Source organism: Hippopotamus amphibius, chromosome 16, assembly GCF_030028045.1.
Source record: "Hippopotamus amphibius kiboko isolate mHipAmp2 chromosome 16, mHipAmp2.hap2, whole genome shotgun sequence".
NCBI lineage: Eukaryota > Metazoa > Chordata > Mammalia > Artiodactyla > Hippopotamidae > Hippopotamus > Hippopotamus amphibius.
In genome coordinates this window covers 58,941,466-58,960,370 of record NC_080201.1, presented here as the reverse complement: position 1 = coordinate 58,960,370, position 18,905 = coordinate 58,941,466, and the positions used below count along the sequence as shown (strand labels likewise).

At 49.8% G+C, this 18,905-nt stretch overlaps 1 protein-coding gene across 6 annotated transcripts in view; it reads right to left on the bottom strand.

The window, feature by feature from the left end:
* The window catches only part of MYH14 (myosin heavy chain 14), an 87,425-nt gene that overhangs the window by 48,504 nt on the left and 20,016 nt on the right, over positions 1 to 18,905 (bottom strand). For 4 of the 6 annotated variants that reach the window (XM_057711220.1, XM_057711218.1, XM_057711221.1 and 1 more), the window contains exons 10-16: positions 18,474 to 18,614; positions 7,245 to 7,340; positions 4,943 to 5,061; positions 3,539 to 3,691; positions 3,252 to 3,425; positions 2,768 to 2,941; positions 1,010 to 1,124 (exon numbers count right to left, since the gene is read on the bottom strand). In XM_057711220.1, coding sequence (XP_057567203.1) covers positions 1,010 to 1,124; positions 2,768 to 2,941; positions 3,252 to 3,425; positions 3,539 to 3,691; positions 4,943 to 5,061; positions 7,245 to 7,340; positions 18,474 to 18,614 — 972 coding nt within the window. Of the gene's footprint in view, positions 1 to 1,009; positions 1,125 to 2,767; positions 2,942 to 3,251; positions 3,426 to 3,538; positions 3,692 to 4,942; positions 5,062 to 7,244; positions 7,341 to 17,992; positions 18,012 to 18,473; positions 18,615 to 18,905 lie in introns of those variants that run through there. The other 2 variants (XM_057711224.1, XM_057711222.1) reach the window with 2 other exon arrangements.

Genomic DNA, 18,905 nt, shown 5'->3' with positions numbered 1-18,905 from the left:
TTTTCAGTCTAAAGGAGATGATTCTTGGCAGCATCTGGTTCTGTTACTGAACACCAAACACTGCTTTTCAATCCCTCCTGTGTAAACTATATGAGATACTAACATCAGATCTCTCTGTCTAAAATCATCTCACCATATCAAGGTGCCTTATGCCCTTTTGCTCTGTGAGTCCATTTTGGGAAGAACTCATCTTGCTTATTTTGTCCTCTTGTCTAATTGCACGGGCTGGCACTTCTACTACTATGCTTTTCACTTCAGTAAAAGATTAAGGCAAACTGACAGATTCGGGAGACCTGGAATCAGGAAAACCAAGATGCTGGTACTGACAGTTTTACAAAATCATCTCTCAAACCTCCTCTAAGAATGGAGGGCAAGGATGGACAGGGCTTTTCTGTCCACCTCCTAGGAGTGTTAGTCTGAAAAGACTGATGGCTAAACTCACATGGGCCTTGCTGGAGCAGGAAAACTCCAAAACTATACCTTGGATTTTGCTGCTTTTTTCTTCCCTGAATCCCAGAAGGGAACTTAGGGAGAGATCAAAGAAAGCAAAGCCTAAAAGTTGACTAACCCGTAAAACACCACCTTTCTTAGTTCTCCTGTTATTATTAGTTCTTTTTCAGTCAAAATTCTTGATTTTATTTTTTTAAGGGATCGTATGCTATCTACAATTAATAACTTCATCACTTCCTTTTGAATACTCACATACTTATTCCTTTTTCCGGTCTGATTGCATAAACTACTAGCACCAAAACAGTGTTTCACAGCACTCTTGACAGTGGGCATCCTTGTCTTGTTTCTGATTAAGAAGGAGTGTTTTATCATTGAGTGTGATGCTGGCTTGAGATATCAATCAATTAATCACTCACTGGAAACACTACTGTGAGGCTGTCTGTCCTGCCACCAGTTCTGCCTCTGAGCAGACAACTCAGGTTCAGAACTCAGCCTCTGAAACAAAAACAAAGGGGTGCACAGGGCTCTAGGGACAGGGCCCAGGGAAGCTGGTCCTCACCATCTTTCCAGATCTCTGCCGTCAGCCGGTCTGTGCTCTGGTGAAGCAGGGTGGCAACATTGTCATTTAGAGGGTCCATGTTTTTCATCAGCCACTCATTGGCCTTGTAGTCGACCTGAGTGAAATTAGGCAGAGGAGGGGGGTGGGGGGGCGGGTCCACAGCTCTCTCTGATTTCCCAAGGAGCCTCCCAGAAGCTCTGCGATGCCCAGCTCTGGCGCTCCCCGCTCACGAGAGAGTGCTGGTGTCACTTTTTGTCCACATCCTGAACTGCACCCACCCCCAGCATGGTCCCTCTCCCTTTCTGTAATTCCCTTAAGGCGACTCTGCCCGCCTCTATGACCTCATCCACCGTCACCTCTTTCCTTATTCATTCAGACACGCTCTTCCTCAAAGTGCAAGCTCATGTCCACCACGTGACTTTGACCCCTGCCGTTCCCGTCGCCCGTGATTCCCTCTCCGTGGATTTTCACACAGCCAGCTCCCTTCCACGGAGTCACAACCTCAACCACCACGATTCCCTGCGTGCATTCCCCCCATCAGAGGGTGGCTCCCAGAGGAAGGGGCTTGGGTCTGATTTATAGCCCAGCAGAGGACTGGGCACACGGGAAGTCTTAGAAAATATCTGGGAAACAACCGAGTTCTAGAACAGAACACGTAGGTCTCCCGCTCGCCAGCCCTTGTGTATGCTGTTTCCTCTGCTTGACGAGCCCTTCCCACCCCCTACCCGTTCTTTTCTGGCTATGCGTTACTCATCATTCATTTTATTATTTTTTTTAAATATTTATTTGTTTGGCTGCGCTGGGTCTTAGTTGCAGCATGCGGGATCTAGTTCCCTGACCAGAGATTGAACCTGGGCCACCTGCATTAGGAGTGTGGAGTCTTAGCCGCTGGACCAGCAGGGAAGTCCGTACTCATCATTTCGACCAGGGGTTGGCAAACAATGGCCCACAGGCCAAATCCAACCTGCCACTTCCTTTTATAAGTTAAGTTTTAGGGACTTCCCTGGTGGCCCAGTGGTTAAGAATCCACCCACCAGTGCAAGGGACACGGGCCCGTGTGGTGTAGCGTGCCGCAACTGAGACCCAACCAAAAGTAAATAAATATTAAAAATAAAATAAAATAAATAAATTTTCATGGGAATACGGCCTTCATTTATGTGTGACCTGTGGCTTCTTTTGTGCTACCATGGCAGAATTGAGTAGTTGTGCCAGAGACTGGCCCTCAGAACTGAAACTGATAGAAAATGTTTGCTGACTCTTGATTTACAGTTCAGATCAAGCATCAATCTCCTCTGTGAGACCTTCCCTGGGATTCCTCCACTGGACTTTGACACTATCCGTAGCTGTCCGCATGAAAGCACTTATCAGCCTTATATCCCAATGGTCTGTTTTCGTCTCCCTCCCAGATAACGAACTTCGTGAGGACAGAATCATGTCTGCCATGGGTCCCCAGCTTTGCTCAGCACAGGGCTGATAACACAAAAGGCATATGTTGGCCAAATGAATGAATAACATGCAACTAATTCTCTGCCTGGTGAACTCCTATCTATCCCTCAAAACCTATTGCAAATATCCCCTCCTCGAGGAAGCCTTTGATGACTTCATCAGACAGAGTCCTCACTTCTCCATGGGCTTTCCTAGCTCTGGCCTGGCTGTGACTTGTCCCAGTCAACACCAGGTGGCCGCTGCTTTCCCTCTGCATCCTCCCTTCATCCTCACTCCTACCCACATGCCCCAAGGCTGGCCCCTGCCCCCTACCTTGCCAGCATAATGCAGGATGCTGAAGTCGGCCTGATCCCGCAGGTTCCTTGGCCGCTGGAATTTGGGGTGACCACCCTGCTCTTGGGCCACCTTCTCCACAAAGGACTTGTCCGTGGCTTTTGGGAACCAGCACTCCTCATCCAGCAGAGCTAGGAGCCCAGGCGGGTTGGCCTGACCATTGACAGAGGAGGGGAGAAGGGTTAAGTCAGCGCCCCAAATATTGGACATTTGGGTTGCTGCTAATTTTTAGTTCTTGTGCCACTTGGGACCTACAAGCAAACGTGAGAACAGCCATTATAGCCGTCGATTAGCCCTCTGATTCAAGCCACGCCCTGTGGCAGGCACGTCCTGGGCTCTACTCATCCAGCAGCCACACAGATCTATGCCGTGTCCCCCATTTAACTGATGGAGATGCCTGAGGCCGGGCAGGATGAGGAACTGGACCAGGGTCACGCGGAGGGTCGAGGAGCCATGGGCTCACCGGCCGCTCGATGAGGTCGATGCAGGGCTGCAGGTCAAGGCCAAAGTCGAGGAAGGTCCAGGGGATGCCCTCGCGCTGGTACTCCTCCTGCTCCAGGACGAACATGGTGTGGTTGAAAAGCTGCTGCAGCTTCTCGTTGGTGTAGTTGATGCAGAGCTGCTCGAAAGAGTTCAGCTGCGGGGAGGAGGGACGCGTAAGAGAAGGGGACAGGGACCAGAGAGAGAGAGGGACAGGGCCAGCGTGATGGAGCTCTCCCAGCCCCCAGCCTGGCAACACAAAGCACAGACCTGGAAGATCTCAAAGCCAGCAATGTCCAGGATGCCCAGGAAAGAGGCGCCTTGGCGGGGGCTGCGGTCCAGGGCTCGGTTGAGGCGCAGGACCAGCCAGCGGAAGAGGCGCTCGTAGGTGGCCTTGGCCAGGGCCTCCAGTGCAAAGTCAGCCTGCGGGGCAGGGCACACAGTGAGGGCCCAGCCTGCACATCAGTGGCCCCAGTCCCTCCCCCAGGGCCGGTGAGGAGACACTGGGTGTGGATAGAGACCCATCAGGGTTCATCAAGAGCAGTGACATTAACAACAGCAGACCATTACTGAAGCCCTACTGTGCTCCCGGCACTGTGTGACGTGCCTGGGGCCACATTAGTTCGTGAATCTTCTGCCCAATCCTTGAAGCAATTTCCATGGCAGAACAGGTAAGAGGATGGAATCTGGAGCCCAACACCTAGGTTGGAATCCTAGCTCTACTACTTAGAGGCTGTGTGACCTCAGGCATGTGAATAAACCTCTCTGTGCCTCAGTGTCTTCATCTGTAAAATGGATCCTAACAATAGTACCTAGACTGAAAGTGGAACCCGGGTCAGTGTGACCCCCAGCCTGCTATCCCCCACTGTGCCTTCTCTGTCCTAGCACCTCGAGTGCCCAGCTGGCTGGGGGGGCGGGGCGGCATTCAGGCAGAGGCCTCTGCCCCAAATTGGATTCTGAAAATACCTAGTCCATGTTCACTTCTCCCACCCCCACTGCCACCACTCTTGTCTGTACTGCTATCATTGCTTGCCTGGACTATGACAGTGGCCTCCTGGTGTCTCCCTGCTTCCACTGGTACCCCTGGACCCAATTCTCCACATAGTAGACATGGCAATCTTTATAAAAGACAAACCAAATCAAGTCGTTCCCTGGCTTAAATCCTCACTGGCCTCCTGCTGCACGCTGAATAAAACTCACCTCCTCACTGTAGCCCTTAAGACCTTGTGTGATCTGTCCCCTTCCAACCTCTCTGACTGCAGCTTCTACCACCCTCTCCCCAATTCTCTAGCCTCACTGACCTTAATGTTTCCAACTCACCAAGCCTGTTCCAGCTCCAGGGTCTTTACACATGCTAATCCCTTTGTCTTGAACCATCCAAGTCTCAACTCAAATGTCACCTCATCTGAGAAGACTTTCCTGATCACCCCAATCCCCTCCTTCGTAGGAAGCATCCCTGTTTCTTCTTTTGTTCTCTGATTCCCTATTACAGCCTGAGCTCCCTGAAGGCTGGTCTTTGTTTCCATGACTGCCTTTATTCTAGCACCTAGACTAGAGTCAGTAACTGAACAGATGCTCGCAAAAGTTTGTTGAGAGAGTGAGGGGAAAAAATGGCATAAGCTGCTTAAAAACCCAGGGCCCTCTCTGCCCCCACTTCCCCCCAGCCTCACCCACCTGTTCCTTGGTCTGTGCTTTCTGCACGTAGTCCCGGCCGACTTTGATGCGGGGGGTGAGCAGGGCGCGAGAGAAATCCGTCACCCCCAGGCCCAGCAGGCGGCAGAGTTTCTGCGCAGCTGAGGGCAAGAGGCACCAAGATCTGATCAGCACTGGGAGGTGGGGACAGCGCAGAGTGGGCGAGAGAGCGCTACCCCTCACTGTTGGAGGAACCCTAGCCTTTCCCACTAGAGGCAGTACGGGTCCTAAAAGTGTGTGCATTCTCTGGCCCAATAATTGTCCTCCCAGGACCCTGAGTTGGCAAAAATAATTCTGGACTAGGAGGATGTTCATCACAGCATTGTTTACAATGGAGAAAACCAGGAAGCAACCTGAATGCCCAACAGCTGGGGTTGGTTAGAGAGTCAGGGTCCATCCATTTGAATAAATGTTCTGTAGTCATTAAATATTATTGTAAATAATAATTATTTAATAAATAAATAATTACATGGTACACTTCTGATGTGTACATTTCATGACTTGTATGTTTCACCTCAAATCCAAGAAAGAATTACAAACAGATATTGGACGCCAGAAAAGATACGCAGGCTGAAGAGTCTATAACCAATATCTGTGACTTTGAAACATGACAGAAAAGAAGACGGATGAACAGAGAATGGAAAGATATTCGATAAAGCAAGTGTCGTAAGATGTCAACGGTTGAATCTCAGTGGTGCATCTGGGTGTTCAGTATAAAATTCTTTGCACTTTTCTGTATCTTGGAAAACGTCTCAGTAAAATGTTGGGAGGGACAGCTCTTGGCATAAGAGTTCACTGAGGTGGCCAAACCCAAAAGAAATGTTTACAAATTCATTGCTCTGCCCTATTTTTGTAGGAGAAAAAGTTGCCAAAGTGTTAATAGTTGTTTTGGCAGAAGACAGAGGCAGGGCTGTGCGGGCAGGTGTGTTTCTTCTTTCTCCTCTGAATTAAAATGATTGTTAAGAAGCGTTTTCAACCTGCAACATCAAGAAGTGTTATCACTTGCATTATGGGAAGATAGTTACCTACAAATACTCAGTTCCAGCAAAAAAGAAAAACACCAAGGAGGAGACACAGTAAAATGTCAACAGTGGTTATTTCTGACAGGTGCTGAGGATTTAAGTCAATCTCTCTCTCTCTCTCTCTCTGATGCAACAGCAATTTCTAATTCTTCTAGAGTGATTTTGCATTACATGGGAATATTTAAGAACTGAAAACACAGCACGGAGTACTACACTGCCAGCAACAGGCTGGCTTAACAGAGCTCTAAGCCCTTGGTGTGTACTTTGCCAGCTGGTGGAGCCCGGAGGCTGCTTCTCTGGATTAATGTTTGCAAATGCAGAAAATGAAATACACAGGATTTCAAAGAAGATTAATTATACTGACATGCAGTTCTCCCCACAGACCCTGGGTGAAGAAACCCCAGTGCAGTTCTAGTTAATAACCTTGAAGAGTTACCCCCATTGCATTAAGGGGGAAAAAAAGCTGGTTTCAAAACAGTTTATAAGGTCTGACCCCAATTTTGTAAACCAAACAAATGAGTGAGTATGTACAGCACACCTGCTGGGTGTGTGAACCCTGAGGTCACAGGGATAGCTCACACCAATGACATCGCGAGAGATGCCCCTTCCTTCACATGTTCTGCATCAAGCAGCTTTTGAAAAGGAGCCCATAGGGTTTCATAATCAGGACAGAAAGCTCTTCCCACCTCGAGGGGAAGGGGGTATGAAGCATGATTCCATTTCTCTGATAATTATTTCCACATTGATACAGGCATAGAACAAAGCCCAGAGAGAAATGCCCCAAAAGGTCAGCAGTAATTATGGGTAATTTCCCTGCCTTTATACTTCCCTGTCTTGCCAGATTTTCTTCTCCATTCAGATTGTATTTTTTTATCATAATAAAGAAGAGCTATTTCCATTTTGATAAAAAAAAGGAATATCAACTATACTTCTGCTTCTGAAAGGCAAAAAAAAAAAAAAAGTATATATATGCAGAGCACAGAGGCCAGGAGGAGGTATGCCCAGTGCTAATGGTGTTTCTCTGGGAGGGACTGGGATGACAGGTGACCCTGCTGTCCCGCCCCCACCCTTTGGCACACTGGTGTTGTTCAAATTTTCAACAGAGCTCACACTTTTTATAATCAAGAAAAGAGTGGAAGGTGTTATTTTGGCAAAGATTCAGCAAAGGGCAGGAAATCAGGGTGGTCCTGGGTGGGAGGTGGGTCTGGCTGGGGAGGGAGGATGCTCTGTACGTGGGTGGGTGGCAGGCCAGGTGGCCGTACCTGTGTTGTCAGGCATGGAGGCTTGATCAGTGTTCCGTTCTCTCTTCAGGATGATGTTGCCAAACTGGAGAACAGCCGAGACCATCCGCAGCATGGCTAAGGGGCAGCAGAGACAGAGATCACAGGGGGGCCCGGGATGCCGACACATGGTCTGAACTAGCCCCTTACAAATCTAGCTCAAACACCAAGGACCTACTGTATAGCATAGGGAACTATACTCAAAATCTTGTAATACCCTATAACGGAAAAGAATAAAGAATCTGAAAAAGAATATAAATAACTGAATTATATACATATATATAAATTATATATATAAATGACTGAATCACTTTGCTGTATACCTGAAACTAACACAACATTGTACATCAACTATACTTCACTTAAAAAAAAATAAAATCTGGGACTTCCCTGGTGGTTCAGTGGTTAAGAATCTGCCTGCCAATGCAGGGGACATGGATTTGATCCCTGGTCCAGGAAGATCCCACATGCCGCAGAGCAACTAAGCCCGTGCGACACAACTATTGAGCCCACGTGCCACAACTACTGAAGCCTGCACACCTAGAGCCTGTGCTCTGCAACAGGAGAAGCCACGGTAATGAGAAGCCTGAGAACTGCAACGAAGAGTATCCCCTGCTCGCAGCAACTAGAGAAAGCCCGCGCACAGCAACAAAGACCCAATGCAGCCAATAAATAAATTAATTTAAAAGAAATTAAATTTAAAAAATAGAAATCTAGCTTAAAAACCCTGTGTCAAATTATACCACCACCTGTCACCAGGCAGGTCTTAAAATACATGAATGGATAAATGAATTCTGTATTTTATATTCAAGGTTTGCTTTATTGCCATTTGGTGTTTGCTCCTGTCCGGTTTTTGTTGTTGTTGTTGCTGTTCTTTTGTTTGTTTTTGCCACGCTGGGCTGCTTGTGGGATCTTAGTTCCCCAACCAGGGATCGAACTCTGCAGTGAAAGCAGAGTCCCAACCACTGGACCGCAGGGAATTCCCCCCATGCCCGTTTTATAGAGCGATGCATACAAAATTTAAAAGGACTTAGGGAAATGAATGAGGAAGGTCTTTATCAGTATGGAAAACCTTCTAAACTATCAAGTAAAAAATGTGAGGTGCAGGGACTTCCTAGGTGGCACAGTGGGTAATAATCCGCCTGCCAATGCAGGGGACATGGGTTCAATCCCTGCCCCAGGAAGATACCACATGCCGCGGAGCAACTAAGCCCGTGTGCCACAACTATTGAGCCTGCACTCTAGAGCCCGTGAGCCACAACTACTGAGCCCATGTGCTGCAACTGCTGAAGCCCACGCGCCTAGAGCCCGTGCTCTGCAACAAGAGAGGCCACTGCAATGAGAAGCCCATGCACCACAATGAAGAGTAGCCACCACTCTCTGCGACTAGAGAAAGCCCGTGTGCAGCAACAAAGACCCAACACAGCCAACAAAATAAACAAATAAATAAATTTATTTTAAAAATGCGAGGTGCAGAATGGTGTATAGGGCAACCACTATATGTAAAAAAAAAAAAAGGCAGAAAATGTCAAGTTCAGTTGATTTTCGTTATTCTCAGTAGTTATGTTCTATAGGGTCATGAAATGCTGAGTTATGGGATGTGAATGAATGCTCCTAAGGGGGAATATAAGTTTGGTTTCTGGGAGCCTCTGGTCACATTTTCATCAACTGATCAATGTATCACCTTGCCAAGGGGTGGGGATATTGGGGGAGGGATGGATTGGGAGTTTGGGATTAGCAGATGCAAACTATCACACATAGGATGGATAAACAACAAGGTCCCACTGTATAGCACAGGGAACTCTATTCAATATCCTGTGATAAACCGTAATGGAAAAGAATATGAAAAAGTATATATATGTATAACTGAGTCGCTTTGCTGTACGGCAGAAACAAACACAACATTGTAAATCAACTATACTTCAATAAGTTTTTTTTAAAAAGAGACCTCATCTGATATATAGCATTGATTCACAATGAACTCACAACCAACATTCACTATAACTGGAGGCTGAAGGAAGCTCTTCTCACACACGTATTTTCTCTGTAAAGCACATCACCGCCTTCTTGCTCTCGGGGACACCAGACAGCATTAAACACTACATTTAGGGGGATATTTCAGACAGTGAAGCCACCAATCAAATAGCACCCCAAAAGTCAAAAGCGAGGCACTCAACAGACTGCGGAGAGGACAGTGGTTTACAGCATGGGCTGGAACATGAAGGCAGAATGTTACCCTGTGGGACCTCAGTTGGGTGCACGCTGGGCAACTCAAAACTTTCACTCCTCTAAGAATGACCGCAGTGACCACAAAAGCACCAGGATTGATGGCTTGGTGGTTACGAATAAATGTCGTGTGTATGTGAATTCTCCAACACGGACACCATAAAAGCAGATGGATTGTATTAATATCTGCACGTCTGTGCAAAGCGTCTATTAATCTCTATGTAAGTGGGCCATGCTGCCCCCTAGAGGATGCCTCGGGAATGTGCAGAGGTTGTTGGCATGGGGTGGGGACACCCTGCACACCTATTGGGGTGTTTCTGGATGTCACAGAGACTGGGCAGGTGGGGAGAGAGGTGCCCACATTCCATGTGATTTTGAAATGTCCCAGTGGACATTCACGTCTGTGACATCATGGTCTGGAATGCTCTGAGACTAATCCCAGCTGTTTTACATGTACACACATAAGTGTTTTGTGTTTGGTTTTAATACACAGTGCATTTTCCAGGAGGCTAGTCATTGTGGAATCCAAGGGAAGGCTTGGTTTTGTTAAGAACTTTATCTGGATTTGGTCACTGGGACTTCCCTGGTAGTCTAGTGGTAAAGACCCTGAGCTCCCAAGGCAGGGGGCCCGGGTTCAGTCCCTGGCCAGGGAACTAGATCCCACACGCATGCCGCAACTAACAGTTCACATGCCACATGCCACAACTAAGGAGGCTGCCTGCCACAACTAAGACCTGGTGTAACCAAATAAATAACTAAATAAATATTTAAAAAACATATTTGGTCATCGTGTCAAAGCCTCCTTGCCTCCACCAGCAAAGCTGCGCTTGGCTTTGAGCGGACTGTGTAACACACCTACATCAGGCCGGGTTCACGTCTGCTGCTTTCGTACTGCTGCTGCAGACCAGCGCCAACACCCAACACTCATTCACGTTCCTCCTAGAACAGTCGTCACGATTTATGGCTTGAAATGGACACTATCTAATAGAGGAAGTGATCCATTTTCTCTTACTCCGTGCCAGGTCCTGTTCCAAACACTCACAAATGACCTCATGTCGCCTTCGGAACAACTCACCGAACCAAATCCTGGGATAACATTTTGCGGCGGGAAACAGTAAACCCCTCATTTGACAGACAGGGAAACCGAGGTACATTCAGGTAATCACCTTGCCCAAGGTCACCCAGCTCATAAGCAGCATGACTGAGACACACCCAGGCAGTCCGACCCTGGCGTCTGTATTCCCAACAGCCACACTCCCCTTTTCCTCCCTCTTTTAGCATAAAATTCGGATGTACGGATGTACGTAGGGCACACACACAGAAAAGCACACATGTCCTCTCCATCCAGCTCAATGAGGTTTTACAAAGCGAGCACATCAGTGGAGCCAGCCACTCAGAAGTCCCCTTCTGGCCACTCACTGAACTCGGATAGATTTCATGCCTACAGGCTTGCAAGGAAGAGGCCAGGTTCGAAAGTGCACGGGTCTGTTTGTTCTAAAATCAAGAGCAGGCGAAAGAACTGCACGCGATTAGATGCCAGAATAGTGGTGACGGGGGTTTCTGATGACGGGAAGGGGCTTGAGGGGCCTTCACGGTGCTGGTCATACGGGGTGGCCCTTGCAGAAATTCCCCTGAACTGGGTGCTTTGGCACTGCACTCACTTTTTGGTGTCTATGCTACATAAGCTTCTGCACAAAGTTTACATAGGAAAAGGGAGTGGTGGAAGGTGGGGGCAGGGAGAGGGGAGAACCCTTCTGGGAGACCCATGCCCAAAACATGCATAACCCCAATCTAATAGCAAGGAAACGCACCCATGTGGACAAAACAACTGGTCTGTAATCTCCCAAAGTGTCAAGGTCATGAACAACAGACAAAGACTCAGGACCAGTTCCAGACAGATGCAAAGTGTGATGACTAGATGCAAGGTGTGTGATCCTGGACTGGGTAAGTGTGTGTGTGTGTGTGTTTAACTTAAAAACCTTTTTTTTTTTTTTTTTTTTTTGCTATAGAGGACATGATTGGGAAAATTGGCATAAGGTCTGTGAAAAAAATTTGTTTTTGCTATAGAGGACATTATTGGGACAGTTGGCAAAAGGTCTGTGGATTAGATAATAATACGATTAGTGCCAATGTTACTTTCCTAATGATGATGGTACTGTACTGTGTTTGTTTCAGAGAATGTTCTTAGGAAATATGTGCAGACGGATTGGGGGGGGGGGTGGTAAGATGAGTCATGCCCTCCCCAAAATGTCCACGGCCTGAATCCTGTGAATGTACCTCATAGGGAAAAACAGACTTTACCAATGTGATTAAATCAAGGATCTTAAGACAAGAGGTTAATCTTGCATTATCCAGGTGGGGTCTGAAATGTAATCGTAAGGGTTCTTACAAAAGGGAGGCAGAGGGGGAAGGCCATGTGAGCAAGGTTAGAGTGATGCATTTTGTTTTTGTTTTCTTTTTTTTTTGGCTGCACCATGCTGTTTGAGAGATCTTAGTTCCCCCTCCAGGGACTGAACCTGGGCCCTCGGCAGTGAAAGCACCAAGTCCTAACCACTGGACTGCCAGGGAATTCCCTAGGGTGCTGCATTTTGAAGATGGAGGAAGGGGTCACGAGCTAAGGCATGTGGGTAGCCTCTGGAAGCTGAAAAAGGCAAGAAAGCAAATTCTCCCCAGAGCCTCCAGAAGGGACCAGCGCTGCTGACACCTTGATTTTAACCAGTGAGACTGACTTTTGACTTCTGACCTCCAGAACTGGAGGGAGTAAATGTGTGCTGTCATAAGCCACTACGTTTGTGGTCATTTGTAACAGAGGTCATCGGAAACTAATACGAAGCGTGAAGGGGTCCCTGGGCTACACCACTAGTCTCCAACAGCTCAGAGCAAGTAATTAGAAAGACAGACGAGGATAAAGCAGATGTGGCAATGATGGTAACACTTGAGGAATCCGGGAGAAGGTATGCAGCGATTTTGTGTACTCTACAACTTTTCTGTAAATGTGAAACTATTCAAAATAAAGAGATTAGGGACTTCCGTGGTGGTCCAGTGGTTGAAACTCCGCGCTCCCAATGCAGGGGGCCTGGGTTCGATCTTTGGTCAGGGAACTAGATCCGGCATGCTGCAAATAAGAGCCCACATGCCCCAACTAAGACCTGACGCAGCCAAATAAACAAATAAATATTTTTCCAAAAAAAGAGGTTAAAAAAAATCCCTGAAAACAGAAGGTGGGGGGTGGGTTGGTCACTGGGCTGACAGCTTCAAGAAGCCTTGCTCTGAAGGACACACAAGAAACTGCTAACAGAGGTGGCCTCCTGGGAGCCCAGGACACTGGAATGCACAGGCTTTTAATTCTTTTTGAATTTAATACCATTTGAAATGTAGTAAGAAAAAAAAAATCACTGCTGAGAAAAGACTCAGTTTCCAGAATTAGTGAGATTGCAGTGATGACTCACACAATCTTGTGAATATACTACAAATAGTGAACTGTATACTTGACAATGGCGAACTTTACGGTACGTGAACTCTAGCCCCCAAAGAAAACAGGTTTTGGTTTAGTTTGCAGGGCACGCCAGGGTGTGCAACAAATGTGAATTTTTCCTCTCCCTCTCCACCAAGATCATAACTCCTTGTGGAAAGTATCTGTCCCTTATTCATCTTCCAACTGCATCCTCTGCATACAGTAAGCAATCCATAAACGTATTCATGAATGAACTTCAGCTCGCCACTCTGGGGGGAGGAATTCCTTCCACAGTCCCCACTCCTGGGATTCAATCTAATCCCTTGTCAGCGTCCTTGGCACCCTGTCCCCAATCCTCCCATCCATGCCAGCCCGGGGTCCCCTCGCTTAGTCCAACCAGCCACACCAACCTCTTTCATCTCTGCCAACAGGCAACACCCTCTCTTGCCCCCAGGCTTTTGCCTTGAGCGTTCCCTCCCCCTAGAGGCTGTCCAGTACCACCTACACCTACTTAATTCCTGCTGGGCAATCAGGGCTCAGCCCCTTCCGAGACCCTGTGACACACAGTCACTGCTCCACGCACCTTCCAGCCATCTGGGTGTCAGCGCTCCAGGAAGCAGGGGCTTGTTCTGTCTTGGTCATGGTTCCTTTCCCCCAGTGCCTGCGGGGGTCTGGCCCGCCGACCACCTCATGCATTGAATGAATCAATATACGAATGAATAAATGGCCAAGAGTTAACTTGTGCCGGTGCATCATTGCTGGGTGACCTTGGGCAAGCCGGGTGGCCTCTTGGGCCTCAGTTTCCCCTGCTGGGCAGTGGGAGGGGCTGGGACGTCAGGGACAGCCGAGTCCCGGAAACGCTGGGAGGTTTTGTTGGCAGCAGCGAGGCACCTCCCAAAAGATAAATACATGAGCACATCTCCTGATAGACCCACGAGAGCATCAGCTCCCCTAATAAACGATCCTCGATCATTCTTCCTTAACATCAGCTCAGACCCGACCCAGACTCCAGCTCCCCCAGTGGCCTTTCAAATGGCCTTTCACGGTTGGCTTCGTTCGGAACCTGCGTGGGTGGTAAGCACCGGGGTGAACCTGACGCCTGGGGGGTTGGCAGTCAGCTCTCGCTGGTGATGTCAGCCCAGCCTGCGGCGGCGAGCAAGCCCCGGCCTGCGCGGGCGGAGGCGTGGGGCCGGCGGTGCTGGGATGGACTCACGTGAGCCGGCGCCCGCCTCCCTGCGGGCCCGGCTGCCTGTTCCACCTCCCTGGTGGCATTTACGGCGCCAACGTGGATGGGAAGTGGGGAGGCGGGTGGAGCTCCTACCTCCACTGGCCCCCGATGCTCTCTGCCCTTGGCTTCCTGTGGGCGACCCAGAGGCCCCCACCTGCCTCCCTGAGCACGGATCACCGGCTGTCTTTGGAGTCAGACCAGGTTCCACTACCTCATCAGCTGCAGTGAATCCCAGGGCAGACGCCCCACCTCCCTGGACCTGTCTCTTTTTTATGGGGGGGGGGGGGGCGGGCATGAGGCTGGTGGGATCTAGTTTTCCAACCAGGAATCAAACCCAGGGCCACCCCTAACGTGCGAGTCCTAACCACTGGACCGCCAGGGAACTCCCTATCTCTGTCTCCTCTTTTGTCCAAAGAAGCACCTAGGAAAAGGTGACCGGCTGGCTCCACTCCTTGTAAGTGAGACACAAAATCACACTGTTATGAGACTCCATCCACCAGCCACACTAGCAAAAAGCAAAAAAGCTGACAACAGGGGTTGCTGGCAACCATCTCGGGGAACAGGTGCTCCAGACACAGCGTTGGAGAAACTGGAAACTAGCGCCACCTTCTGGACGGCGGTGAAGTCGATTCCGTACAGTTTTTTAAAAAAACCAAAAACAGTGGGAATGGGGGTGGGGGGTGGGGGGCTGGGGTGGAGGGAGGGAAAAGGGGTGGGGGGTTAGAGCTGAAAGCCAAAAAGTCATGGGGCGGTAGGGACTTCCATGGTAGCACAGTGGTTAAGAATCTGCCTGCCAATTCAGGGGACACAGGTTCCATCCCTGGTCTGGGAAGATTTCCACATGCGGAGGAGTCGCTAAGCCCGGGCGCCACAACTACTGAGCCTGTGCTCTAGAGCCTGAGAGCCACAACTATTGAGCCTGCGAGCCCGCGTGCCACAACTACGGAAGCCTGTGCGCCTACAGCCCATGCTCCCCAACAAGAGAAGCCGCTGCAATGAGAAGCCCGCACACCGCGAGGAACAGTAGCAACCAAGGCTCGACGCAGCCAATAAATAAATAAATAAATAAAAATTTTTTTTAAATTCATGAGCTGATAATTGTTGGAGCAATGGTTGGATCTGGTGCCGGATTCCTGAGGGGGAGGGGGGGTTCACCACCCACTGCCTACTTGCATACGTGTTTGTTTGAAATGTTCCGTAAGAAGCAAAATTATTCAGCAGTAAAAAGGAAGGAAGCAGATACATGCGACCACATGGATGAACCTTCAAACCATCCTGCCAAGGAAAGGAAGCCAGCCACAAAGGATGACCTGTTGTATGATTCCATTTATACCAAAGGTCCCAGATAAGCAAATCCACAGACACAGGAAGCAGATGTGTGGTTGCCGGGACCTGGTGGTGGAAACTGGCAGGTGACTGCAAAGGGGCGCGAGTTTTCTTGGGTCACTGAAAATGTTCTAAAATTGATTGTGGGGATGGCTGCACAGTTCTGAAGGTACTAAAGACCACTGGCTTTTATACTTTATTTTAATTTTTGGCCACACCGCGCAGCTTGTGGGATCTTAGTTTCCAGACCAGAGATCAAGCCTGGGCCCTTGGCAGTGAAAGGGTGGAGTCCTAACCACTGGACCGCCAAGGAAGTCCCTGACGTATACTTTAAACGTTGGTATGAACGTTTTGGTATGTGAATGATACCTCAATAAAGCTGTTAAATTTCTGTTAAAGCTGGATAAAACCAAAAATTGCACCTCTCCTTGGACGCAGCATTTTGTGGCTAAGGACTGATCCTGCAGTTCTGTTCACCCATGAGCCCAAAGACCTGCTTACAAGGTAGATGCTACTCTTTGCACCTTTTTTTTGGTGGGGGTTATTCTGACAGCAATGGGACACAGTCACCCTAAGGGTGTGTCTGCAAAGGACAGACAGGTTACAAGAATCACAGTTCATCTAAACAGTGAAACCTTCTGCAATCAAAATTCACCTATACATACGAAACCAGAATAATTGCCAAAACATGCTGTCTGGTGGGAAGAGTCGGGGACAAAGCACACACCAGCACAGGAGTGATGAGGTGAGCATTTTACCCCCGTGCTGCTCAAGACCCAGGCCAGGGTGTGGGGCCCGAAGTGCCAGGTGTTTTCATCATTATTTGGTGCATCTGGGCCTGTCTTGGGAGCAGGAACTTTTAAATCAGGAGAGAAATACGCTAACTTTTTTGGGGGGGGGAGGGGGCAGGCGGGGAGGCGGCAGGATCTTAGTTCCCAGACCAGGGATCAAACCCGTGCTTCCTGCAGTGGAAGCATGGAGTCTTAACCACTGGACCGCCCAGGGAAGTCCCAGAAATATGGTAACACTTTGAGCAACAGTACGGCTGAACATCAGCCCTGGGACTGGAGCATAATGTGTGTCTTTTCTTCCGTGTCTAAGATATTTCTGGCAGGAGATGCAGGAAGCTTAACAGTGGAAAACTAGGGCCCAGGGGGGCCGGGGGTGACTCGGTTTTCACACGATGACCTTTGATCACATTCAGATTGTCACTACACGCAGACGGTGCTGCAAAAGTTTTGTTTCGTGGCTGCGAAACTCGGAGCTGCTGCCCGTGCCCGCTACGTGGCAGGAGGGTTACTTGAGGCGACCTGTGTCAGGAGGCCAGGCGGGACACGACGGGCAGAAGCCCGCACCGCGGCCCCCATCTGAATTTGTTTGTCAGCTGCCCAGGGAGGAGAGCGTGCACACGCAGGCGGGGCAGTTACGCAACCCGTGGTGGGGAAATCCAATGGGACCCTGTGTCAATACGCCTGAGGAGGCCGGCCCGTTCGCTGCCTGGGTGGACAGCCAAGCTGGCGCTGGGTCTCCAGCCCTCCCCATTGGCCCCGGAGCCAACAATAGCTCCCCAGGCCTCCCGCCTCGCCGGAGCCCAGAGGAGAATGAGACCCAGCCCTGGCCCCGCTCAGCCCTGGAAACCAGGGTCTTTCTCCCCTGGACTGGTGAAAGGAATCACAGCTCATCCAGACAATGAAATGCCAGGCAGAAGCAAAAAAGACTGAGGTTTCCCCCTCTCTGTGTGCATTATGGGTTACATCATGTCTCCCCTACTCTCTCCAAGAATATATTGACCCCGGAGGCCCGGGACCTCTCAGAATGTGACCTGATCTGGGTATTGGGTCATGGCAGCTGTGATTATTTAAGATGAGATCACACGGGAGTGGGGTGGCCCTTGATCCAAAATGACAGGTGTGCTATAAAAAGGGGAGGTTTGCCTACAGACGCGCATGGGGGAGAACGCCCCGTGAAGCTGAAGGCAGAGATCAGGTGACACCTCTACAAACCAGAGAATGCCGGGATTGCCAGGAAACCACCAGAAGCTAGGGCAGAGGAAGGGAACAGATTCTCCCAGGAGCAACCAACCCCGCCGACACCTTGATCTCAGACTTCTGGCCTCCAGAACTGGGAGATGATCAGTGTCACTTGTTGAAGGCACTCGGTTTATGCTGCTTTGTGATGGCAGCCCTGGCAAAGGCACGCAGTACCACAGCAGAACTGCTGTCAAAACGTGCTGTTTGGTGAGAAAGGTGAGGGACAAAGCAGCATAACATGGTTGAGGGGCTATTTCACCCCAGCGCCCCTAAGCCCGGACCAACCAGGGCAGACCCAGGGCCAGGGTCAGGCTCTTCCCTGCACCCTCGCTTCAGCCTCCTCCTGCCCTCCCGTCCATCCTCCACACGGCCCAGAGCTGCCCCTCCGAGGCTCCCAGCCCTCCCATGGCTCCCCAGTGCTCTCAGGACAAAGTCCCACCCCTCAGGCTGGCATTTGAAGCCCCACCTGTCTCTGTGGCTCCATCTCCCCACTCCCCTGGGCCACGGACTAATTGAATCCATTTGAGAAGTTTCTTTCCTTCTTTGGCTGTGAGGCATGTGGGATCTTAGTTCCCGGGCCAGGGATCAGACGTGTGCCCCCTGCAGTGGAAGTGCAGAGTCTTAACCACTGGACCACCAGGGAAGTCCCTTGAGAAGTTTCAATTCCTCAAACATGCCATGCCTTTCTTGCCTCAGGGCCTTTGCACATGCTGTTTCCACCCTGCCTGGAGTGCTAGCACCAATGCTCATACCCTCAGGTCTCCAGGCCTTTGTGCAAACATCATCATCTCAATGTGTCCTTCCCTAGCCCCTATTTAAAGCTCCCTCCCTCCCCCGTTCCCTGTTTTAGTTTTCAAACTGAGCAATGAATGGCTAGGTCCCGTGCCTGCCCCTGCAGTGTCCACCCCCACCCTCTGCAGGGTGCTCTGGGCTCACGGCTCACTCACAGGTGATTTCCTCGTGGGTGAACCCCAGGACCCGCAGGGACTCCAGGGTCTCCTGGAAGAGCTCTCGCTCCTGGCCCGGAGAAGACGACGGCCCATTGGTCAGGAAGCGGTAGTGGGAGAAAGGCTCCAGGAGGAGGTCAGCTGTAGGGGTAACAGGTGGAGGCCAAGGTCAAGAATGAGCTGTAGAGTCAGACTTACAACCAGGCTTCCTTGATGGCCACCCTGGGATGAGCATCACTTCCCCACTAGGAACCTCCGTCTCCTCCTCTGTCAAATCAGTGGGGATGTCTTCTTCACAGATTTGGTGGGAAGGGCCGGGCATAACGTGGGTACTTAGCACATATTAGACCTTTCCTCTTCCCTCCTTTCAGTGATTCTCATGTCGAGGAATTGCCCAGAGCAGGCAAGGGCCGCCCGTCAGCAGAAGCAACA